Source organism: Tursiops truncatus, chromosome 3, assembly GCF_011762595.2.
Source record: "Tursiops truncatus isolate mTurTru1 chromosome 3, mTurTru1.mat.Y, whole genome shotgun sequence".
NCBI classification, from domain to species: domain Eukaryota; kingdom Metazoa; phylum Chordata; class Mammalia; order Artiodactyla; family Delphinidae; genus Tursiops; species Tursiops truncatus.
Genome location: NC_047036.1, coordinates 147,831,335 through 147,856,870, shown reverse-complemented (window position 1 = coordinate 147,856,870; position 25,536 = coordinate 147,831,335). Strand labels below are relative to the sequence as shown.

General features: G+C 44.9%; 1 protein-coding gene across 1 annotated transcript; it reads right to left on the bottom strand.

Moving 5' to 3' along the window:
* Positions 1 to 6,442: 6,442 nt before the first annotated feature.
* Positions 6,443 to 25,535, bottom strand: BNIP1 (BCL2 interacting protein 1). Its single transcript, XM_019946062.3, has 6 exons — positions 25,404 to 25,535; positions 22,579 to 22,671; positions 18,297 to 18,388; positions 14,989 to 15,090; positions 14,065 to 14,183; positions 6,443 to 7,123 (listed from the first exon to the last, which is right to left on the bottom strand). The coding sequence occupies exons 1-6, from the start codon at positions 25,485 to 25,487 to the stop codon at positions 6,927 to 6,929; spliced, it is 687 nt and encodes a 228-aa protein (XP_019801621.1). The 5' UTR covers positions 25,488 to 25,535; the 3' UTR covers positions 6,443 to 6,926.
* Between the last annotated feature and the right edge of the window lies 1 nt (position 25,536).

Sequence of the window (25,536 nt, the reverse complement as noted above, 5' to 3'; positions counted from 1 at the left end):
GATCACAAAGGGTCACTTTTGGGGGTAATGGATATGCTTATCATCTTGATTATGGTTATATACATATGTCAGAACTCATCAAATTGTACAGTTCAATTATGTGCAGTTTGTTTTATATCAATTTTATCCCAGTAAAACTATTTTTAAAGTAAAAAAAAAGTTCGTAAAATGTGATCCCGTATTTTTTGAAGAAGATGGAAAAGATAGAAAAACAGATACATAATCCACTCCCAAGTGTTAATGGCAATTCTCTCTAGATGGGATTATGACTTCTTCATATATTTGGGGGGAGAAGTTTGTTCTGATTAAATATATTTACTAGCTGTCCTGCAATTGGCCTATACTGTATTGCTTTCGTAATATGGAAAACCAATCTTGACAAAAGTATGCTCCCTCCTACAAAGGAATCATCCCCCAGCCTTCATAAATTGGGGTGAAACCCCCAAGCTGACGTCTGTGAAGGGCTGACCCTAGGGTGGCTGGAAACTCACATGCACACCATCACTACCCCTGAGGTTTGGGATCCACCCCGCACTGGCTACCCCATCTGATCACAGCACCCTGATTTTCCAGCGGGAACCGCCCCCTCCCACCTTCCACTCTATGGTTGGTGGAAGCAGGGCTGACTCCACCCCCTTGCTGGGCATGTGACCTGGGCCTGACCAATCAGGCCATCCTGCCCCCCTGGCTGCAAGAACTAGTCCAGGCAGGACCACCCAGGGATTTTCAGGAACTCTTAGGGAAAAGGATCTCTCTTCTGGGGTTCCAAGATAAGTGGATGTTAGTCTGAAACTGCCTGTGGGGGAAAGGGGATCCTGCCAAATCCGCCTGAGAATTAAGCCAACATGGAGAGAAACAGGGAGGGGAGATGAAGTGAGACCAGTTCTTAACATCGGTATTAGAGCACCTGGATCCAGCGTGATTAAAGCCACTTTCCGTGTTATATGAGCCAGTGAATTCCCACGTAAGCAAAAGCTTAGGTGACTGCCCCGTTCCTGAACTCCCCTTGCCAACCCCAGGTCAACAGGCATCTTCACACCCCTCAACTCCTCCCTCTCCATCCTCCCCTTTAGATGATTTTGGTTGCTGGGGTGGGGTCTGCATCAAGGGGGAGCAGCTAGTCCCTCTGCCTCTAGAGTTTATTTGGCCCCCCTTATTCCTGCTGTTGAGAGAATTCCAGAGTCTCTGGAGCCCAACTGCCTGATGGGAACCCTAGATCCCCCAGTTCCTAGCTGTGTGACCTGGGGCATCTTTCTGGTCCTTTCTGGGTCTTAATCGCCTCAGCTGCGATAACACTGCCTACCTCAGAGAATTCCTGGATTAAATGAAATAAGTAAGCACTCAGTAAATTTATTAACATCACCATCACCTGCTGAACATAAACATCTCACCAAATATTGCTTTAGGATTTCATTATAATTGCTTACCATTAATTTTATTTAGACTACCATTTGCTTCTTCTAAGTAGTCTAAAGAAGTCACTTCGGGCTCCCAGGGTCTCCGGGGCCCTTTCTAGGACACCTACCACCCTCTAGTCTAACTGTCTGGCTCTGGGTCTGTCTTCCACAGAATGCAGTCTCCACAAGGCAAGTGGAATTTTACCCCTCTGTCCTCGGCGCCCAGCACAGTGTGTAGCCAGTGTTCACACTCAGTAAGATGGATGAGGTCATTCAGGAAGGCAGCCAGGAGCTTGCAGAGTCTAGCAACTCACACCCCCTTCACCCTCTCATCCCCTGATTCACAAACCTGTTCAGGTGGAGGCAGAGAATGCATGGAAGAGCCATCTCGTGCAAACCATGAACACCCTTCGGAGAAACTGTGACATTTCCGTCAGAAGCACGCTTGTCCTTCATACCAGTTAAGCTGTCAGATTAAAACTGATGGGCCATTTCCTCATTCTTCAGCCCATATTCCTTCACTACTTTATGCATTCATTTCATCCAGGAGCACTCTGCCAGCAAACAAAACTGTCAGGGGAGGAGGGGAAGAGCGAAGATGTAAGAATAATAAAAAAGAGAACATTTTACACTGAGCTAATTCTACCCATTGCCTTTTGTTTTTTGGATGGATTGGGAGAGATGACCGATTTGCCCCGGTCTGCTCTGTCCCACTCTGAGACCTTTGCCGTTTGGGAAACTCCACTCCATCCTTAGTCCTGATTCCTTACATCCTTTTCTTGGCCTAAGCACCATTTCCCCCAAAATAAGGTCCCAAAAAGAAAGGGGAATGGATGCAGTGGCCATTGGGGTTATGGTGTGAGCTCTTGGCCTGAGTTTTGTCCTTTATTCCTCCCAGTGTCCCTAAGAGGTCAGTGGTGTTGGCTGTCCCTGTGTTCCAGAGGAGGAAATAAAGAGGGGCGATCCCTGCCCAGGACATAGGGCCAGGGAGAGTGCAATTCACCCAAAGGCCGCAATTTTGACCACCATGCACTATGGCGGGTTGACCAATACCACAGGCCCTGGGGCTTCGCTGTTAGGGACTGAGGAGAGGGGATTGTTAACACCCAACTCCCCTCACCCCAGCCTGCAGCCCTTCATTCCCGACAGCATGGCTGAGACTCCCGCCTGTTATCTCTTAGATTAGCCCCCAGCTATTTTTATTCTGCCCTTGCTTAGGGAAGAAATACAGATTGGGCAAACCCTCAGGCCGGGCCCCAGGGGAGACCGCCATTCACCAAAGAAGAAAACAGAGTTTATTTTACATTTTACTATCTTTTTCTAAAAAATCTTTTTTCCTTAGAAGCATCTTCAAATTGAGTCACCCTGTTAGATCCCCTCCAGCAGGGCCTTTTGGGCCCCTTAAACTCACCCACACAGTGGTGGAGGCAGGACTTGTACCTGTTGAATGAAGTACTATCTCCTGGGCTGGAGGCAAAAGGAGTCAAGGGGAGGAGCTTGGTGGAGGGCAAAGGAACCCAGGAAGGGGAAATGAGAGGATGTCAGGGAACACAGAGAAGCCTGCAGAAGCCCAGGCTGTGTGTGGGAGAGGTCAGGGATGAGCTGAGGTGAAGGGACCTCGGGGACATCTGAATGGAGATAATAGGGGGTGTCCAGAGCTCACCTGAGTGGAGATAAAACTTTGGGTTTTTTTGTTTTCTATTTTTGAATTTTATCTTTTTATTAAAATTTTTTTAAAATTTATTTTATTGAAGTATAGTTGATTTAGGATGTGTTAATTTCTGCTGTTATACATATATATTCTTTTCTATTATGGTTTATTACAGGATATTAAATATAGTTCCTGTGTAATGCTATTTTTTAAATTTTTAAAAATTTATTTTATTGAAGTTGATTTACAGTGTTAATTTCTGCTGTACAAAAAGTAATTCAGTTATACATATATATATTCTTTTTCATGTTCTAACTTTGAAACTCTTGATGATGGTCCTTTAGATGATGGTGACAGCTCTGGGGACACGGATAGATCAGCTTGCCTTTGAGAATATGTAAAGCTGGAGAGGGAAGAAGATCACTGGCCATCGATGATTGAACTCATGATCGATAGACTGAATCTCCATCCCCTTTCCCCTCCCTGGAGGTTGGGAGGTAGGACTGTAAGTTCCAATCCACTAATCATGTGGTTGATTCCCCTGGCAACCAACTCCCATCCTCTGTGCTTTCCAAAATTCTCCTCCTGAACATAACAAAGGACAAATCTATCCCTCCTTTATCGTAGGAAATTCCAATGGTTTTAGGACCTCTGTGCCAGGAACACAACGAAGACCAAATATATATTTCTTATTATGAATCACAATATCACAGATGCTCCCACTGTAGTCCTTTGCTCTAGCTGGTCCCTGTGTGGAACTCTATTCCCTCCGCCGTCCACTCTGCTCAAATCTTGCCTGTCAGTGTGGCCAACTGTGACCTCCCAACTTAACACTGCAAACCTGCCCTCCCCCCATTCCAAATCTTCATTAGCTGGGGCCACATTTCCCAAAACACTTATTTTCTAACATAATGAATGACTTATTTAGTATGTTAATTTTTAAATTGAAGTATATTCAAGTATGATTAATAATAGTAGTTTCATGTATACAGCATAGTGATTCAGTATTTTTGCAGATCATACTCCATTTTAAGTTATTACAAGATAATGGCTATAATTTTCTGTGCTATACAATATATCCTGTTGTTTATCTATTTTACACATAGTAGTCTGTATCTGTTAATCCCATACCCCTAATTTGTCCCTCCTCCCTTCCCACTCCACTTTGGTAACCACAAGTTTGTTTTCTAGGCCATTAATTATCATCTGCCCACCCTCCCCCCACGTACTACAAGTTCCAGGACGGCAGGGAATCTTTGTTTTGTTCACTGAGTATCCTTAACATAGTGCCTGGCACAAAGTAGGTGTTCAGTAAATACTTGAATGAATGAGCCCTTGAAGACTGTTCTAATACTTTTAATTCCTTGACTGTCGGCTAAGCAAAATGGAGAATAGAAGCTTGCCTTACTGCTTAACAGTGAAAATTAAGGTGATTCATGAAATGTCTTCCAAAAACTATACAGGTAAACTTTGTACATTTGCGTATTTTTAAAATATCTGGTATCTTTTAAAAAAGAAAAAATCCATGAGAGCATTTCATGCGGACGGATGGAAATAGTCTACACATAGCAAGACCACAGAGCAAATGTGAGTACTGCCCCCTCCTGGTTGAACATGGAGGTGTGGCTTTCTGCACCACCAGCCCCACTGGGGACGACTTACGGACCTGGTGGGGTTGCGAGATATGCTATCGATGACATTTCAAAATGGGTCACATTCAACCCTATTTTCAGACGGAGGCAAGGAAAAGAGGAATAAAGTGTCAAAAGGAGAATTTCTAGGGAGTACAGAGCCCACACATTTCCATACTGTGAGGAGGATGTTGACAATTAGTGGAAAGTAGTAAAGAAAAATGTTAAGCAAGAAAATCCTAACATGATCACATCCATCTGCTGCACTTACAGCTGGAATCTGAGTGGGAATTTCCCATCTGTGCTTTAGTCTCAGCTTTAATTTGACTATAAATAAGACACACACATGCACAACTTGCACTGAGTGCCTTTTGGGGCCAGAAGTTGTTTAAGGATGAGATATATATATATATATATATAAACTGTGTATACTTTAACTCAGAACCTACTCATTAAACTAGTCAGTCTGAGGTGTGCAGCCAGTCTCTTCTAACTTGGTCCCAGGACGATGTGACACTTCATAACTGAGGCCTTAACTGTTGACATCCTCTGCTCAAACAGATCTAAACAGAACTTCTGATGCCCAGGCCAGCTTTCCCTGGAGAACCTGGCTGTTTGCTTCAGGAAACCTTGGGGCCCAGAGGCCTGAAGGTGGCTGGATTTGGGAAGCCCATGGCTCAGACAGAAGCTGCACTTGCTACTTTACATTCTTGTGTGATTCTCAAATGGACCCTACAAGCATCTATATGGACTATCACCCCCACTTTACAGGGGGGGAAGTTGAAGCTTAGTGACATAAGGTAACTTGCCCAGGGTCATGTGGTTCCTTAGTGGCAGAGCCAAGACTCAAAACCAAGTCTTTGAAGCAACATTCAAATCCACATGTTCTTTTCACTTTCCCCTCTGCCCCCACATTACCGTCCCAGGGCTTCTGGGGCTATAAATAGTGGGGGAGGCTGGGATTTTGTGTGCGAGGTCAGCCAGGCCTTTAGCACAAGGAGACACTAACATCTCCCAGCCTGGCCTAGCCTGGGCCCTGCTATCCCCCCAGGCCTCAACAGAACTCAGGCCCAGACAGGCCCCAGCTTATCACCAGCTTCACTCTCTTGGTTATATTTAGCTCTGGACCTCAAAGAGAAAGGTGTGGGCCAGCCCCTGAGACAGTGCACACCCCCAGGCCAGGCCAGGCCACTGTGCGTAGAAAGAGGGTGTCTGCCTCATCCTCTTCAGACACTGGTGTGAGCCTCCTCCAGGGGGGGCTGGGTGCACCCTCCTTCCTGAGAGTCTGCGGGATCTTGTTCGTCTTGCTCCTTGAGGGAGGGACCACAGCAGTGTCTGTGACACCCTGCATGTGGCTGTTGATTAATCACTCTTTGGTGAGTGAACAAATCAGTGATCCAAATTCATGTTCTAGAAATCTGGACATCAAGACAGGCACACGAATTCCCAGAGGGATACCTTAGAAAACCGAATGCATTTCATGCTGTTAAATAGTCAACTTGGGACTTCCCTGGTGGTGCAGTGGTTAAGAATCCACCTGCCAATATAGGGGACAGGGGTTCGAGCCCTGGTGCGGGAAGATTCCACATGCCGCGGAGCAACTAAGCCCACGTGCCACAACTACTGAGCCTGTGCTCTAGAGCCCTAGAGCCACAACTACTGAAGTCACATGCCTAGAGCCCGTGCTCCGCAACAAGAGAAGCCACCGCAATGAAGAGTAGCCCCCGCTTGCCACAACTAGAGAAAGCCCGCGTGCAGCAATGAAGACCCAACACAGCCAAAAATAAATAAATACATTTTTTTAAATAAAAAAAAAATTTAGTCAACTTTATTCAAGGAATGGACGTGAGTTTCCATCCTCCTCTTTCTCCCCCTTTTCTCTTCCCTCCTCCAGATCTGGCATTAAGGCTGCAGTGGGGGAGGGGGACCCAAGAGGGGCATCCAATCCTGGAGGCCAGCCCGAGTGCCTCAAGTGGCAGCCACCCACAGTGTGGGACAGCTCTTGGAGTCCCTTTGTCTCTGCAGGTGTCCCGATGACAGGCCTCCCTCCCCTTGCTCTGTTCGCCCCTTACACGCCAGCCACCTGCAGAAGCTCCAGGAGGCGGGGCTGTGTCTCCATCGGACCTGCTGAGCGACTGGAGCAGACTGGGGGGCGTGGATCAGTCTGGTGGCCGGGGCCAGAGCTCAGGAGCGTGGCTGGATCCTGACACTGGAACTCAAAGGGCAAAAGCTGGCAGCTCTCAGATCTTACAAAAACGGAAAGAGCCGCTTTTTCACAATATAGAGAACCGTAGCAAGAAAGAGGGCGAGCGCAAGGAAAATGAGAAGCTTGTCGGTCAGCTCTCGGCGATTATATTTTGTGATGAGCTTCCGTCCCAACTGGATGGTCCCCGACATGGACTTGAATTCTTCATTTGCATCCAGGATAGTCCGTGAAGAATTAACTGAAACAAAAGAGGGAGGGAGCCTGACTAAGAAACTGTACAACACCGAATCCAAAGACTCTGCTCTGCCAGCTGGGTTCCCAGTAATTAACACTGTGCTCGGAAGCAAGTTCTGAGCCAGGGCAAAGGATGTGAACAGACGTGACGCAGAGGAGCACAGAACAAGGACAGGGCAAGGAGAGGCACTTCCCTGGGTCCCATCCAGCTCAGGGAAGGAGGAGGTTTGTTTACATACAGTCACAGGGCCATAACTAGGAGTCCTCCCAACATGGACATAACCAGGGAAAAGGGCAGAGGACGGTTCCTTTCCTCACCACCGATCTCTGCTTTCTGGAGGAGGCAGGCGCTGCTGAGAAGAACCCCCGGCCGCAAAACTAACGCGGGTGCCGTGGACAGGCACTGTGAGGTCTCTGTGGGGGCAGGGCTGGGGGCAGGACTTGCCGCCTGTGAGGTGCACCCGCCAGGACGCCTGGTGGTCAGATCTGCTCTTTGTGGGATCGTGAAGGGGCAGGGATGTCCTGGGTCCTGCCACATGCCCTCACACATGCCTGTCCTGCAGTCCTGGGACACTGGCTGTAGCTTTAAACACGTGACACCTGTGCTCCAGCCCCTGTGTGAAACCTACAAGGAGGCACGTGTCCCTTAAGCCTCGTTGTGCCCACATGTCAAACTAACTGGAGTGTGGGTTCCTGGACCTGACACTTGAGGAAGAAGGTTTCCCTGGCAAGATTCCTCTACAGGGCATCACCAGAACAGCCACAGAATGAAACATGTTGTCGGGTGAGAAGGTGAGGCATGAAGGACAACATGTGAAATGTTTCCATTTCTGTAAGAAAGGGATAGGTAACATTTAATTTGCTTGTACTCTGCATGCTGGAGGGTCTCAGAAGGCTATGAAAGAAACTGGTAACAGTGCGCCCCTCTGGCAGCAGACCTGGAAGTCAGGGGCAGGGGGAGGTCAGAAGGGAGAGCCGTCTTTCTGTTTCCCTCCTGTACTGTCCAGGGCTGTGCAGCCCGGAACGACGGCCACTAGACACATGTGACACCTGAGTGTGTAAAATGTGTCCAATCCAAATATCCATGTCTCTGTGGGTAAAATACCTACACGATTTCAGAGCTCTAGTGTGGAAAGAAAAAAAAGGAATGTTAAATATCTCAATAATTTTCACTATGAATTATATATTGAAATGGTTAAATATATGATTACAATTAATTTCATATGTTTGTTTTTACTTTTTTTAATGTGTCTAATGAAAAATTTTAAGTGAATGTATGTGGCTCCCATTATGTTTCCATGGGACAGTGTTGGCCTGGAGGTTTTTTCCTTAACCACGTAATTTATATTACCTTTTCACAAAATTACAAGTTAATTAACAAATAAAAGAAATTACCAGAGGAAACAGAGTAGCGTTTTGAAAAACACAGATTAGAGAAGAGCTAAAACCGATCGTTCTCAAACTCTTCCAAAAATTGCAGAGGGAGAAACACTCCCAAATTCATTCTACGAAGCCACCATCACCCTGATACCAAAACCAGAAAAAGATATCACAAAAAGAGAAAATTATAGACCAATATCACTGTTAAACATAGATACAAAACTCCTGAACAAAATACTAGCAAACAGAATCCAACAGCACATTAAAAGGATCATACACCATGATCAAGTGGGATTTATCCCAGGGATGCAAAGATTCTTCAATATACGCAAATCAATCAATGTGATACACCTCACTAACAAATTAAGGAATAAAAACCATATGATCATCTCAAGAGATGCAGAAAAAGCTTTTGACAAAATTCAACACCCATTTATGATAAAAACTCTCCAGAAAATGGGCACAGAGGGAATCTACCTCAACATAATAAAGGCCATATATGACAAATCCACAGCAAGCATCATACTCAGTGGTGAAAAACTGAAAGCATTTCCTCTAAGATCAGGAAAAAGACAAGGATGTCCACTCTCACCACTCTTATTCAACATAGTTTTGGAAGTCCTAGCCACAGCAATCAGAGAAGAAAAAGAAATAAAAGGAATCCAAATCGGAAAAGGAGGATTTGGATTCCGCTGTTTGAGGATGACATGATACTATACATAGAAAATCCTAAAGATGCCACCAGAAAACTACTAGAACTAATCAATGACTTTGGTAAGGTTGCAGGATACAAAATTAATGCACAGAAATCTCTGGCATTCCTATACACCAACAACGAAAAATCAGAAAGAGAAATTAAGTAAACACTCGCATTTACCACTGCAACAAAAAGAATAGAATACCTAGGAATAAACCTGCCTAAGGAGGTGAAAGACTTGTACTCAGAAAACTATAAAACACTGATGAAAGAAATCAAAGATGACATAAACAGATGGAGAAATATACCATGTCCTTGGATTGGAAGAATCAATATTGTGAAAATGACTATACTGCCCAAAGCAATCTACAGATTCAATGCAATCCCTATCAAACTACCAATGATATTCTTCACAGAATTAGAACAAAAAATTTTACAATTTGTATGGAAACACAAAAGACCCCGAATAGCCAAAGCAACCTTGAGAAAGAAAAATGGAGTTGGAGGAATCAGGCTCCCTGACTTCAAACTATACCACAAAGCTACAGTAATCAAGACAGTATGGTACCAGTACAAAAACAGAAATATAGATCAACGGTACAGGATAGAATGACCAGAGGTAAACCCACACACATATGGGCATGTAATTTATGACAAAGGAGGCAAGAACGTACACTGGAGAAAAGACAGCCTCTTCAATTAAGTGGCGCTGGGGAAACTGGACAGCTACATGTAAAAGAATGAAATTAGAACACTACCTAACACCATACACAAAAAAAACTCCAAATGGATTAAAGACTTAAATGTAAGACCAGACACTATAAAGCTCTTAGAGAAAAACACAGGAAAAACACTCTTTGACATAAACCACAGCAAGATCTTTTTTGACGCACCTCTTAGAGTAACGGAAATAAAAACAAAGATAAACAAATGGGACTTAATTAAACTTCAAAGCTTTTGCACAGCAAAGGAAACCATAAACAAGACAAAAAGACAACATTCAGAATGGGAGAAAATATTTGCAAATGAAACAACAAAGGATTTATCGCCAAAATATACAAACAGCTCATGGGGCTCAATATCAAAAAAACAAACAATCCAGTTAAAAAATGGGCGGAAGACCTAAACAGACATTTCACCAAGGAAAACTTACAGATGGCCAAGAGGCACATGAAAAGATGCTCAACATCACTAATTATTAGAGAAATGCAACTCAAAACTACAATGGGGTATCACCTCACGTCAGTCAGAATGGCCATTATCAAAAAATCTAGAAACAATAAATGCTGGAAAGGGGGTTGTGAAAACAGAACCCTCCTGCACTGTTGGTGGGAATGTAAATTGATACAACCACTATGGAGAACAGTATGGAGGTTCCTTAAAAAACTAAAAATAGAACTACCTTATGACCCAGCAATCCCACTACTGGGCATATACCCTGAGAAAACCATAATTCAAAAGGAGACATGTACCACAATGTTCATTGCAGCTCTATTTACAATAGCCAGGACAGGGAAGCTACAGATGTCCATCAACAGATGAATGGATAAAGAAGATGTGGCACATATATACAATGGAATATTACTCAGCCATAAAAAGAAATGAAATTGAGTTATCTGTAGTGAGGTGGATGGAGCTAGAGTCTGTCATGTAGAGTGAAGTCAGAAAGAGAAAAACAAATACTGTATGCTAACGCATATATATGGAATAAAAAAAAAACTGGTACTGATGAACCTAGTTGCAGGGCAGGAATAAGGAGGTAAACATAGAGAATGGACTTGAGGACATGGGGTGGGAGGGGGAAGCTGGGGTGAAGTGAGAGTAGCGTCGATATATATACACTACCGAATGTAAAATAGTTGGCTGGTGGGAAGCAGCCGCACAGCACAGGGAGGTCAGCTCAGTGATTTGCGATGACCTGGAGGGGTGGGATAGGGAGGATGGGAGAGAGGCTCAAGAGGGAGGGGATATGGGCACATGTGTATGCATATGGCTGATTTGCTTTGTTGTGCAACAGAAAGTAACACAGTATTGTGAAGCAATTATACTCCAATAAAGATCTATTTAAAAAAAAAAACCACAGAGAACGGGTAAAAACAAACACTCATGTAACAAAAATCCCTCTCAGCCCTCTTTCTCCATGCCTGCTGCCATTTTGAAAACCTAAGTAAGAACCTGTTAAGTAAAAACCTAATAGGCCTTTCTTTGTTAAACTTTCTTTACAGAGAATTTTAACCATCACAAAAGTAGACAGAATAATATCATGAAGTGCCATGTGTCAGCACCCATACACATGAACCACCAACTCCCTGGCAGTCCTGTCCCCTCACTACTCCCATTCAATTCCCCCCACCTACAATTTTACAGCAAATACCAGAGATCATATCCTTAATGGGCTTTTAAAAAAAAATTGTGGTCCTAAAAGACTTTTTTTTTCTTTAAGAAGATGTTGGGGGTAGGAGTTTATTAATTAATTAATTTATTTTTGCTGTGTTGGGTCTTCGTTTTTGTGTGAGGGCTATCTCTAGTTGTGGCAAGCGGGGGCCACTCTTCATCGCGGTGCGCAGGCCTCTCACTATCGTGGCCTCTCTTGTTGCGTAGCACAGGCTCCAGACGCGCAGGCTCAGTAGTTGTGGCTCACGGGCCTAGTTGCTCTGCAGCATGTGAGATCCTCCCAGACCAGGGCTCGAACCCGTGTCCCCTGCATTAGCAGGCAGATTCCCAACCACTGTGCCACCAGGGAAGCCCCTAAAAGACTTTTGAATTTGTGAGTCATAAAGAAAGGATTAAGAACTGTATTCTTTGACTTCCCTGGTGATGTACTGGTTAGGAATCCTCCTGCCAATGCAGGGGACACAGGTTCAAGCCCTGATCCAGGAAGATCTCACATGCCCTGCAGCAACTAAGCCCATGCACCACAGCTACTGAGCCTGCGCTCTAGAGCCCGTGGGCCACAACTACTGAGCCCAAGAGCCACAACTACTGAAGCCCGTGCGCCTAGAGCCCATGCTCCACAACAAAGAGAAGCCACCGCGACGAGAAGCCCACACATCGGAACGAAGAGTAGCCCCCGCTCGCCGCAACTAGAGAGAGCCTGGTGCATCAACGAAGACCCAACACAGCCAAAAATAAATAAGTGAAAAAAAAAAAGAACTGCATTCTTCTTTTTTCAATGGCTCTCTCTCCTACAAAATGTACCCCAAGAATGACCCTCAACACCCCAGAAACCATCAGGATCTGTGCAGCCTTCTCACCACTTAAATATATGGTCTGTTTCTGATATACGTGCTGGGTGTGGGTGTCCTGTCGCTCGCACCAGAGGCAGAAAAGTCCTCGATTCCAAGGCTAGGCCGGCTCCTCCCTCTCATGTTCTCCAAGGCCTCTCCCCAGGCTCAGGCCATGACCCCGGTGCACACTCAGAGGAGGTGACCAGCTGGTTCCGAGCCTAAACCCAGAAAATTTTCAAACACAGGGAGTGACCTTGGGGATAAGCTGCTTGCTTCCCTTTTGCTTCTGCCTGTTTTGATAGTACACTGAAAAAAAAAGGAGTGGTTCAAAATTACAGATAGTTTTTAGGGGTGGTAATGGTATTGTGGTTTTGTTTTGTTTGTTTTTTGTTTCGAGAGTCTCTTATCTTTTAGAGAGACATACTGAAATATTTATATGGATGACGTCTGAGATTTGCTTCAAAGTAATCCAGATGGGAGCATAGTGAGGACAGAGTTGAAACAAGACTGACCAGGAGTTGACAACTGCTGGAGCTGGGTGATGGGTTCCTGGGACTCATGTACCAGGCTCTCTACTTTGGTCTCTGTGTAAAATCTTCCAAAAGTCTTTCAAAGAGTAAACTCTCTTCCTGTTTTCCTACACGGAGGATCCCGGGCAGGGCAGATTCTCTTCTGTGTTATAAGGGAGACATCATGGAAAAGCTGTTGGGGAGACCCAGATGGTCTGCGGAAGCTTCTTCTGTGGCCTCTGACTGCATCTTTTTTTTTTTTTTTAAATTTATTTATTTATTTTTGGCTGTGTTGGGTCTTCGTTTCTGTGTGAGGGCTTTCTCTAGTTGAGGCAAGCGGGGGCCACTCTTCATCGCGGTGTGCGGGCCTCTCACTGTCGCAGCCTCTCTTGTTGTGGAGCACAGGCTCCAGACGCGCAGGCTCAGTAGTTGTGGCTCACGGGCCTAGTTGCTCCGTGGCACGTGGGATCTTCCCAGACCAGGGCTCGAACCCGTGTCCCCTGCATTGGCAGGCAGATTCTCAACCACTGCGCCACCAGGGAAGCCCTGACTGCATCTTTTAAAAGGAGCTCACAGGACTTCCCTGGCGGTCCAGTGATTAGGACTCCGTGCTTCCACTGCAGGGGGCATGGGTTCGATCCCTGGTCGGGGAATTAGGATCCCGCATGTCGCATGGTGCAGCCCAAAAATAAAGAAATAAAAGGAGCTCACAGTAAAAATAACATTGGGGAGTACAACTGTAAGCTGATGAAATGCTAGCAGACTAGCTGCCAGCCAATAACTGATCATCTCTCTGCCTGGCCAGGGGGGTCCCCAGAGCCCTAGATGAGAAACGGACTCCCAGGCCCCTCCTCCAGCCTTGCTGCACCCACTCTCCAGGAGAGAGCCCCTGGGAGTGCTTCTGCACATTTTGATGGGGTTGCGTGGATCTTGTAGTACAACTATAAAAACCGAAAAGGGAAATGAGAGCGGCGTATCCCACTCTGGGTAAGACCAGGCTGTCAAAGAAGTGAGAAGCCACACAGATCAGTAAGCTTGGGGGCGGACGGGGGCAGAGGTGGAGGAGCCCGGGGGCAAGGGCTCTGGAGCCCGTATCTCTGGGAGCAGCTTCCCACTGCAGGCCCGGCTTTACCCAGCGTCTGCATGGCTTCCTCGCTCTGCTGGACCTGCTGGGACATCATCCTGCTGATCCCCATGAGGCTCTCTGTGATAGCACTGGACGTCTGGGCCAGGCTCTCTTTGGCGGTTTTCCTAGAAGTCCAGAGTGGGAGGAGGAATGTCAACAAAAGCCCGGCTGCAGGAAAGCCCCAGATTCAAATGAGATCCCATTTTTTAATCTATCGAATTAGTACGTATTTTTAAATGATTATAGTCAGTGGTGACAAAGGCGTGCAGAGAGCATGCTCTTGAAGACTGCTGATTAGGAACATAAACGGGTGCTACCTTCTGAAAGCCATCTGGCGATATGTGTTAGGAGCCTTAGAAATGTTCACGCCTTTGAACCAATAATCTCATCTGGGAATCTCTCCAAAGGAAACATCCAGAATGTGGACAAAGCCTTATGTACTGACATGTGCCCTGGTGTGTTATTTATAATACTGACAAACTAGAAATATAAACACACACAAACAGGGGATTAGTTAATATAAGGGAATACTATGTACTATTAACATTTTGTTTAAAGAGCTTTTTAAAAAAAATGTAAGTCTGTGCAACGATACTAAGTGAAGGGGGGTAGGAGACTAAATTTTATGCATGGTATGATATTGACTTTATAAAAAATATGGAAGAAAAAATAATGAGAGGAGGCAATATATCAAAATGTTTGTGAGTAGTACAATTATGACTTACTTTCAGTTTGTTACTCATATTTTTATTTTACTAATTTACTACAAATAAGAATATATTTCTTTCATACTTAAAAAAAATATTACTTATAAAATTAAATACTAATTTTATGCTGAAAACAAGAAGGGGTTCCCCACAGTGGGTTTTGCACCTTGCCGACTGCTCTTTATTCTGTCACCAGAACCCAGAAAGACAAAAAGACAGGTACCTTTGCCTGAAGAGGTCTCCTCCCTGGAGAAGTTCTGCTTTCTCTAGGTTGTCAATAGCAATTTTGCAAGTGAGATTTGCCTTCCTCCATGAGGTCTGATTGCTGGAATTAGAAGGGTCATGTGTGAGTTTCTGTTGATGCCACCAGGCTGTCAGTTCAATTCACAGCAGGTCTTCCTTCCAGCCAGGGAGTAAGGAAGGCCACCCGAGTTTGGCCCAGGGTCCATCCCCACCCCCCCACCACTTCCTCCACTTGGTTGCCCCAGCAGCTGCTCCAGCTCAGGCCCCAACACCTCTTGTCTGGATCCTGGAGGCTGTCTCTGAGTTGTTTTCCTACTGCCCATTAACTGTCCCTCTCCCCCCAGGACAGCCACAGGGAGCAACCTGGCCATAGCATGCCTCTGTTTACAGCCCACAATGGCTCCAGACTTCAGGGTAACATCCAAACTTCCCAGCGGGGCACACAAGGCCCGTTCAAAGTTATCTCTTACACATTACTGCCTTGCCTTGTGTGCGGCTTGGTTCTGTTCCTCGAGAACCATGACTCGCTCATCTTTGTATAACCAGTACCCAGAACAACAGTTATTGGCCCATTAGCTGCTCAATCAATATGTGTAATAGGAAGTAGAAAAATCATTATAAGACAGTCTTCTTCAGTATTTCTTCAAGATTTGCTGTTCTTTACATACCACAGACCAACCATGGACAACACAAACACACTGTATTAGAAGAGTCCAGCCTGACATGATTTATTTACATTTTTTACCTGATCTCCTTGCGAGAAACAACTCAAAACAACTCAAAACTGTTCAGGAGTCTTCGGCTCCTGAACAGTTCCCTGGAGTTCGAGTGGGGTCTTTTTTTATTTAATATTTTATTGAAGTTGATATATAATATTGATATAGTTGATAATATAATGTGTTAATTTCTGCTGAATAGCAAAGTGACTCAGTTATATATATTTTTTCATATTCTTTTCTATTATGGTTTATCACAGGATATTGAATATAGTCCACTGTACTATACAGTAGGCCCTTGTTGTTTATCCATCTTATACATACTAGTTTGCATCTACTAATCCCAAACTCCCAGTCCTTCCCTCCCCTACTCCCCCTTGGCAACCACAAGTCTGTTCTCTCTGTCTGTCTGTCTATCTGTTTCATAGATACATTCATTTGTGTCGTATTTTAGATTCCACTTATAAGTGATATCATATGGTATTTGTCCTTCTCTTTCTGACTTACTCTGCTTAGTAAGATAATCTCTAGGTTTGTTGCAAATGGCATTATTTCATTCTTTTTTATGGCTGAGTAATATTCCATTGTATATATGTACCATATCTTCTTTATCCATTCATCTATCGATGGACATTTAGGTTGTTTCCATGTCTTGGCTATTGTGAATAGTGCTGCTATGAACATAGGGACGCATGTATCTGTTTGAATTATAGTTTTCTCTGGGTATATGCCCAGAAGTGGGATTGCTGGATCATATGGTAAGTCTATTTTTAGTTTTCTGAGGAACCTCCATACTGTTTTCCATAGTGGCTGTACCAGTTTACATTAGAGTGAGGTCTTTGTTTGATGGACTATAAAAAAGTTAACTGGGCTCCTCAGAGAATCAAACTCATGCACTAGAACTCTTACGCAGCTGGCTCAAATCAATTGTGCTAACCCCCGGAATATTTAAAGAGGCAAATGAGAGTACACGAACTGATAGGGTGGTTTTGAATAGCACCTCTATGTTGAAAGTGTTCAAATGAGCTCTCTGATGCCTGACCAGCATCTGCTATGCCGTCTCACATCTGATACTTTAAAAGAATCAACTACATTTTCAACTGTTTACAAGGGAGTTCTGCTGGGCCCTGCAATGCAGAGATAAATGAACAACAGTCCTTGCCCTGAGGGACTCACATTTACTGGAGAGAAAGACAAGCAAAAATATTTACTGTATAGTGTGACAAGCACGATAACCCAGGTAAGCACAAGTACTGTTTCAACACAAAATCGCCAAAGTATTAATTTACTGCTTTCTCTCCTCTACCCTGGAATTGCGCATCCTGAATGGCCACTCGCAACTTTAAACCCATGCTGAGGTGGTTTTGCTGGTGTAACTTGCTAGATTTTACACAAGGGTCCTCTTTACTCAATGTTTATAATCTGAGTCCCCATGGTGGCCTAGGGAAAGGAAAGCCATCATGACACAAAGTCTCACTGGTCCCCACTCACACATCCCTCCCTCCACACAGGAGCCTCTACCACGCCCATGTCTTTGTCAGTCCCTATCCTCCTGACGGCTGGGCATTATAAACAGAGCTGCTGTCAGCAAGGATGTTGCTGGAGAATTACTCAAATCAGAAGCAAAGCCATAGACAAATACAGATGTGACAGCTAGTCCAATTAACAAGGATGAAGAGAAAACCTACAAGGATGGTGACATTGATAGGGACTTCAAAAGAGAAGGATATGGCTACCAAGGGCTTGGAAAAGTTGATGGGGCCCTCAAATATTTTTGCAATAACAACCCTCTTTTTGATTGTGGTGCAAACATCAAATGTGAAGGGTCAGGTACAGTTTCATGCTATCAGACAATTTTGTTGGATAAGTCCCCCAATTTCAATACCAAGAAATAGCACATACCTTCAGTTATATAATCAAGGATTAGCATATAGCTGCAATGAAAACCTCAATTTTATTTAACATAAGCTTATTTACATTTTTTTTTTCATTTTTTAAGATAAAGTCCCATTCAAAACTTTCTACATTTTGGTCCGTCTTAAGTAGGTTCACTTTCAATGGACTTTTTAAGATATCAATTCTCTTTAGATTAAAAAGGACCTTGTATTACTGGGACTTCCCTGGTGGTCCAGTGGTTAAGACTCCCTGCTCCCAATGCAGGGGAACCGGGCTCAATCCCCTGGTCAGGGAACTAGAGCTCACCTGCCGCAACTAAAGATCCTGCACGCACCAACAAAGATCCCGCGTGCTGCAACGAAGACCTGGTGCAGCCAAATAAATAAATATTTAAAAAAAAAAAAAAAGGACCTTGTATTACAAAAGCAACCATTTTTTTGCTTTTTTAAAAATATAAAATACAGTATAATGTTAAATACGCTTTTGTAAACTACACACAGTCTCACTTACCCAACAGCCCCTGCTTGCCCCCCAGCTTTGAGAATTACATCCGGTCTGTGTATAAATGGCACAATTGAGTCATTAAGCTAGGTTTATTAGGCAAACCCTGGCACAAGCCTCACAGGCAGCAAGCAACCCAGCCAAGGCCACTAGCAGGAGGCCAGGCTCTACCTACCTGAGCATCTGCTTTTTGTGATTCTCCACTTCCTGGAGCAGAACTTGCTTCTCCGACTCTTTGTCTTGCTCTTTAGCCGACTGCTCAAGCTCCTGTGGGGGGAAAACAGCTCTAAATTAAAATGACTTTAAAAGCTAATACAAAACTGGAGAGCACTTCTATTATGCAACAGCACTTGAAAACCCTCCTAGGGACTTCCCTGGTGGTCCAGTGGTTAAGAATCTGCCTTCCAGGGCTTCCCTGGTGGCGCAGTGGTTGAGAGTCCACCTGCCGATGCAGAGGACAAGGGTTCGTGCCCGGGTCCGGGAAGATCCCACATGCCGTGGAGCGGCTTGGCCCGTGTGCCATGGCCGCTGAGCCTGAGCGTCTGGAGCCTGTGCTCCGCAACGGGTGAGGCCACAACAGTGAGAGGCCCGCACACCGTAAAAAAAAAAAAAAAGAATCTGCCTTCCAATGCAGGGGACGCGGGTTTGATCCCTGGTCGGGGAACTAAGATCCCACATGCCACGGGGCAACTAAGCCCGCATGCTCTAGAGCCCGCGCGACACAACTAGAGAGCCCATGTGCTGCAACTACTGAGCCCATGCCCCACAACTAGAGAGAAGCCCACATGCCTCAACTACTAAGCCCGCAAACTCTGGAGCCTGCGGACCGCAATGAAGGGCCCACGTGCTGCAACGAGAGATCCCACATGCCACAACTAAGACCTGATGCAGCCAAATAAATAAATATTAGAAAAAAGAAAACCCTCCTAGAACGAAGACTTAGGAATGCCAGTTCACATACAATAAACATCCTTTTACATAGATAGCTCAGTCTGCAGGAAGTAAGGAGCATCCCCAGGACCACAAAACAAGAAGGGAACTAAGAGCCAGAGCGGTCTTCCTGTGAGGGATGTGAGGCTGCCCTGGAGCAGGAGATACGCTTCTCTAATCTAGGGCATGCCTGAAAAGAGAAGGAAAAAAATACAACTATATAGGAGCCTACTGATTCCACTCTGAAATATGATGGAAATACCACTACTGTTGCTTCATGCTTACTCTCAATCTCTGTACATATTTCATTTTAGACTGGCGGCAAAGAGGGTTTTAAAGTCCATGTGGGGGGACTTCCCTGGTGGCACAGCGGTTAAGACTCCACGCTCCCAATGCAGGGGGCCCAGGTTCAATCTCTGGCCAGGGAACTAGACCCTACACGCGTGCCACAACTAAGAGTTCACATGCCACAACTAAGGAGCTGGCGAGCAGCAACTAAGGAACCCACCTGCCACAACTAAAGAGCCCACCTGCTGCAACGAAGACGCAGCACAACCAAATAAATAAATATTTTTAAAAAAACAGAAAAAAGTAAAGTCCATGTGGGGACAGAAAATGAAGCCTTGGCCATTTGAGGCCAGGAATTGGAATGGAGAACACCACAAAGCCAGGACCACAAAGGGATACACCCTCAGTGAAAAGGTGAACTAGGAAAATGTCTGTCAACCAGCACAGAGAAAATGTGGAAGCTTGTCCTTTTTTGCTGTGGGGTCTGGCTAGAGGGATACAAAATACCTTCCCTGAGAATATATAACCATGGAGCTACCCTCACACTGATCTAGGATTCAAATTCATACTCCCTGAGTGGTTTCAGAAACTCCACGAGGAGAAATGAACACAAAAGTGCTCCCAGACTTGTGCTAATCCTAGGAGACCTGGCAAAAGCAAATGCAAAAACCTTTGAAGAGACTTGCCTTCAACTCAGGCCACACAAAAGTCCCACCAGGAAGGGCTTCTGAAGAGGAGTACTCAGAGCCCAAAATAACCAAACACCAGGACCCAACCGTCCACCACAGTGAGGGACAGCAGACCTAACAACCAGCTGAGACCCCCAAGAACTTCAGATGATGGCACTATCAGACAGACTAGAATTAAAGATGTCAATATACCTTGAGTCTCATGTCATTTTTTTTTTTTTTTTTTTTTTTGCGGTACGCGGGCCTCTCACTGCTGTGGCCTCTCCCGTTGCGGAGCGCAGGCCCCGGACGCGCAGGCTCAGCGGCCATGGCTCATGGGCCCAGCCACTCCGCGGCATGTGGGATCCTCCTGGATCGGGGCTCGAACCTGCGTCCCCTGCATCGGCAGGCGGACTCTCAACCACTGCGCCACCAGGGAAGCCCTCATGTCATTATTTTTTTAACTGAAGTATAGTTGATTTACAATATTGTGTTAGTTTCAGGTATATAGCAAAGTGATTCAGATATATATATATATATTCCAATTCTTTTCCATTATAGGTTATTATAAGATTTGAATATAGTTCCCTGTGCTGTACAGTAAATCCTTGTTGTTTAACTATTTTCTATATAGTGCTGTGTATCTGTTAATCCCAAACTCCTAATTTAGCCCTCCACCACCCTTTCCCCTTTGTTAACCACGAGTTTGTTTTCTATGTCTGTGAGTCTATTTCTGTTTTTGTAAATAAGTTCATTTGTATTATTCTTTAGATTCCACGTGTAAGTGATATCATATGATATTTGTCCTTCCCTGTCTGGTCATGTCATACTTTTGGCTTTCAAATTAAAACAAGTTCCAGTTTTAATCAAGCTATTGATGCAAAAACATAAACTATTAGCTCATTTATATACTAATTTATTTATTTATATGCTTGTTTATACATTAATAAATGTTTGGAGATGCAGATTAAAACTGGGATGGAGTCAATATTCATTGACCATGTGCAAAATTATTAGGGCCTTACTAGGTGCCAGGGGTAGACTGGTGCTTGAAGAGCTGATGATTGGGAGGGAGGGACATAACAAATGTGTAAATGTACTGAGGTTATCTTACTTAGTGAAGGACATAAACACTGGGTGAGCACACAGAAACTTAAACAGAAAGAACAAGGAAATACTTATACTTAAGGTGGTGAGTGTGGTTGGAGAGCTGAAGTCATATGAGTTGAAAAACGGTCTTTCATGGAATAAATTTGCTTTAAAAAGCAAAAAATCAGTCCAAATAAATGCCCTTTGACAGAGAACAGGCCAAAAATAAATTATGGCTATAAAAAAAGAATGAGGAAGCTTCCCAATACTGACATGGAAAGATTTCCAATACATATTAAGTTTAAAAATGGTACTAAAATACCACTTTTAATATGCTACCTTTTAGATGAGAAATGGGAAAGAAATAAGAAAACATTTGTCTTTTTTAGTATCTGAGTAGAGAAACTATGGAAAGATACATAAGTAACATATAAGAGTGGTTACCTATTTGGAGGAGGGGAACAGAGAACAAATAAGGAGACACACCTAAGATTTTCACTGCACTTTTTCCTGCCTGCCAATATTTACACACATATACGCATATATAAAAAACATGTGAAAGTAACAGGCTTTCTAAATTAAAAAATTAAAATGATTAAATCAGCACTAGAGATGGAGGTGGAAAGAGATCAGCCAGGTTCAGTGACATTGCTGAAATCTTCAAGTGAACTCCTTTGACAAAAACTGCATATTGCCAAAATTGCCCTTGAAAATCCCTTAGGAAGCAACGCACAGGACACAGACATCCTGTTTTTCAGGGTCCAAACTGCCAGTTTTTCTATCATCTTTGGAACAGACTGTCTTCTTCTGGTAAGCAAAAACAGGGTTATTGGCTGGCATTTGGGGCCATGTCATAAAGACAGCACAAGTCTTTAAATCCAAGAACCATATGCAGCGAGACCAGGTGCCCCAAGACCCAGACAGGAATGGCCAGCTCCATGCCACCCATCTTACCCTCACTCAGGGCACAGCACAGAAACACCTATGCTATTCAGACTGCTACTTTTCTCATTCTATTGTTTTTGGAGACAGCACATATACCCTAGTCGAATTCAGGACTGTTACATATGCATATGATGTGACTGGAGACTACAGAAACAGAGAGGAAGAGGCTGGGCAAAGTGACAGCACGGAAAAAAAAAACCAGGGGACACTGCTAATGGATTGAGGTGGATGGGTTGGAGAGAGTGGTAGAGAAAAGAAAGTAATGCAAGTGACCTCAGAGTTTTCAAGTTGAAAAATTCCCAGCACAATGGTGTCCCTACTATCTACCTGTAACATAGCTGGCAGTGTGCATTCAGAAGTCCCTCATCTCTACCTGGATAGCAGGTTAGTACAGTTACCTCCACTGTCTAAACGTTTACTACTCCCATCTGAACATTTACTGAAGGACCTGGACAGCTCTCGAGCAGAAGTTAGTCCCAGTTCCAAGCCCCATTCATCGTTACCCAGTTTCAGCATCCCAGCTCTGCAGACACTCACCTGTATTCTGTGCCGCAACTGTTGAAACTTCTCTTTCACTTTAGTATTCAGTTCGGTAAGTGCACTTAATGGCCCTGAACAATCTCCAATATCCTAGGAGACATTGAAGAGATGAAGAGGTCTTTCTCAAGACAATGCAATGAAATGACACCAGCTGTACAGTGAGAGAGTTGGCTTACAGCACAACTAAGTTTGGCCTACTGACTGTAATTCATCCTGATCTTTGCTGTTTACCTCTGCAACACAAGCAAAAACATTATAATTTACATTTTCTCATCCCTCTTTACGTTAATTCTGACCAAGCAACATAAAGGCATAGATAGAAACAAAATTGTCTTGACTTCTTAGTTCCTGAAGCTTAACAAAACGCCACCCAGCCACTATGAAAGACTTAAAGCAGCTTATACATCTGACAAGAATAAACATCCGAAAGAGATACTATAACTTTAGATCTTTCCAACTTGAAAATCAGGATGCTAAATTCCTGGCCTCATATGCCAAGATTAACTTCTCAATCTAATTTTACAAACCATCTATTATAAATCACACTGTTTATAAACATGTTTGAAGGTAGATTTAGAATTTGTTTCTGGACATTCAAAATTACCGGAGCCAGGTTTTTTGTTTTTGTTTTTTGGGGTTTTTTTGCAAAAGGGCAGAGCTGGTTTTATTCAACAGTCTCATTACAAAAATAACCAAAATGTATGCAGCAGCGGAATTAGGAAGGACCCTACCTGACTTCTGCAAGAGTGGGCAGCCCCCTTTTCCCCACAGCCCTGCAGGGGCAGTCAGCTAGCGCAGAGAGCCTCAGGGCAAGGTAGCGGGCAGAGCTCTGCATGGGGGCCTGGCCTTGGCTAGTACTGTCCACTCTGAGCACTTCCATCCTCCCCGCCATTGTAAACACCATGCTCAGGTCAGGTCTCCCAATGCTGGGCATCAACCCTGCCCCGCTGTTAGGTCCTCAACAGGACAAACTATCCTGGAAACTTCCTTCCATCCAGCCAGCCAGGAAGGTAGCAAATAAGGGGTGACGACTCGAGGAAGGATGGGCCACCCCAGCATGGTTGGGGGCACTGCTCTCCCCCAACACTCCTAGGTGGGCTGTCCCTGGGCTGAAACAGTTCCCAAAGAGGCCACGGTGGCTCCCCAAGGCTTAAGGGAGTTGAGGCTGTGGTGGGCCCAGAGGGGAGCACTGGATTTCATTCCTAAGACCCTAGAGGCCTGGGGAGGGGAGCCCTGGGAGGCTCAGGCGTGCTCCATGGGGCCGGGGCCACCGGCGTGGGAGTGGGCAGGGGCTGCAGCCTGCAGGGGGCCAGCACTGGGCTCTGGGGACGCCGGCAGAGGGCCTCAGAGGCCGTCAGTGGAGTCTGTGTTGAGGTCCAGCCTCCAGTAAGCTTCACACAGAGGCAGACCATTAGCTTCGCAAAGACTTGAGCTAGACGAGTAATACTCCTCCTCCAGCTCGTAGAGGTCTATGGAGACCTCATCCCAGGGCCAGGTTTTAAAGCAGGCCCTAGAGCCAGATTATGTGGATTCAAATTCTGGTTGTAGCAGTTTATTAGCTGTGTAACCTTGAAAGTTAGAGTCCTCTGTGCCTCAGTTTCCTCATCACAACATACCCACTTCACAGACCAGGTACCTATGTAAAGGGCTTAGCAGAGGAGCTGGAACACAGTAAGAGTATGCTAAATCTAGCTATCATCAATTGCTCTCATCATGAGAATGCAAATGTTGGAAAGTGCAAAAGGGCGCTTAAGCAATTTAGATTATGTGAAAAGGCAATTTCATCTGTTCTGAATCTTAAATTTATTTTTCTAGAATTGGTCCAGATGTTTTGTAGTTTACACATGGAAAATGTGAAGTTCAAGACGTTTAAATGTTTGCATCAAGTTGCCTCACTTGTTCTCTGGATTACTCGTTAAATCACAGTCCTTGCAACATATAATAAGCTATTAATTTGGTTTATTTTGCATCTGATTTCCGTGGGTAGCCTTACTTTCCTTCACCTTTTACGACAGCTAGTTGCAAACTCTGAGTCTATATCGAATGTTTAGTAACATTTGTTGGAAATGGAAACGATCTGCCTAAAAGGAAGGTTTTAAACTTTTGGTTTCTTTTTGCTAAACTCAAGGAACCATTTCTACATTCCTAACTCTTGCCTATGCCAATTGATTTACTGCAATACTACCTTCTACCCTTAAAATTGGCTTAAGGCAAAGGACCTCAATTACCCCATCTGTTAAAGGAAAGAGTAGACTCTTAAGTCTTTTCTACAGACTGACTTTCCCTGTCCGGGTCCCAGTTTTGCCAGTATCTGCTTTCTGATCCAGGCAGACTCGATTTCCTCATTTACAACAATCTCAACTACGGTCCAGGTGACGTTCGTTTCACGTAACGAACGGTGCCTCCCATGCCAGGTGGCCTTTGGTGCCACGGGGCATCGGACCCAGGGAGCTGGCCAGCAGGGGGCGAGGCTAATGGCTTCCAGGACGCTACCAAAGGATGGAGAGGACGGTGCCAGAAGGCGGGGCCAAGCAGGATAACAGGTAAGCTTTGAGGCTGTCGTGGGGGCGAGGCGACGGCCAGAGGTGTGTAGGGGAGGGACCACAAAGGGGAAGGCTGGTCGGGGCTGAGGTGGAGGGGGCGTCCCGGAAGAGGGCGAGCCAACGGCAGCCAGATGGAGTATCAAGGCCAACGGTCAAGGGGACGAAGGGGACGGGACCAAGGGGGAAAAGCTCGGGAGTGAGACCGCAGAGCTCACAGAAGGCCAGTGGAGCTTGGGTTTAGGGCTACTGGACCCCGGCGGGGGTCCCGGGCATTAGTACCTGGATAAGCGCCTTCACCTCCAGGTCGAATTTGACAATCTCTTGGTTACAGATCCTGACGTGGACGTCTTGGGGAAACGCCATGTTGGGAAAGCCGGCTACGGGCTGCCGCGGTGCCCAAATTCCAACGCGT

Excerpts from the sequence above, each read along its gene's own strand:
- BNIP1 (XM_019946062.3), bottom strand. The coding sequence starts at position 25,487 with ATGGCGTTTCCCCAAGACGTCCACGTCAGGATCTGTAACCAAGAGATT. Across the intron at positions 14,184-14,988 it reads GGAGACCTCTTCAGGCAAAG|GAAAACCGCCAAAGAGAGCC; the intron begins GTACCTGTCTTT and ends CTGGACTTCTAG. Across the intron at positions 7,124-14,064 it reads GGAAGCCATGCAGACGCTGG|TTAATTCTTCACGGACTATC; the intron begins GTAAAGCCGGGC and ends CTTTTGTTTCAG.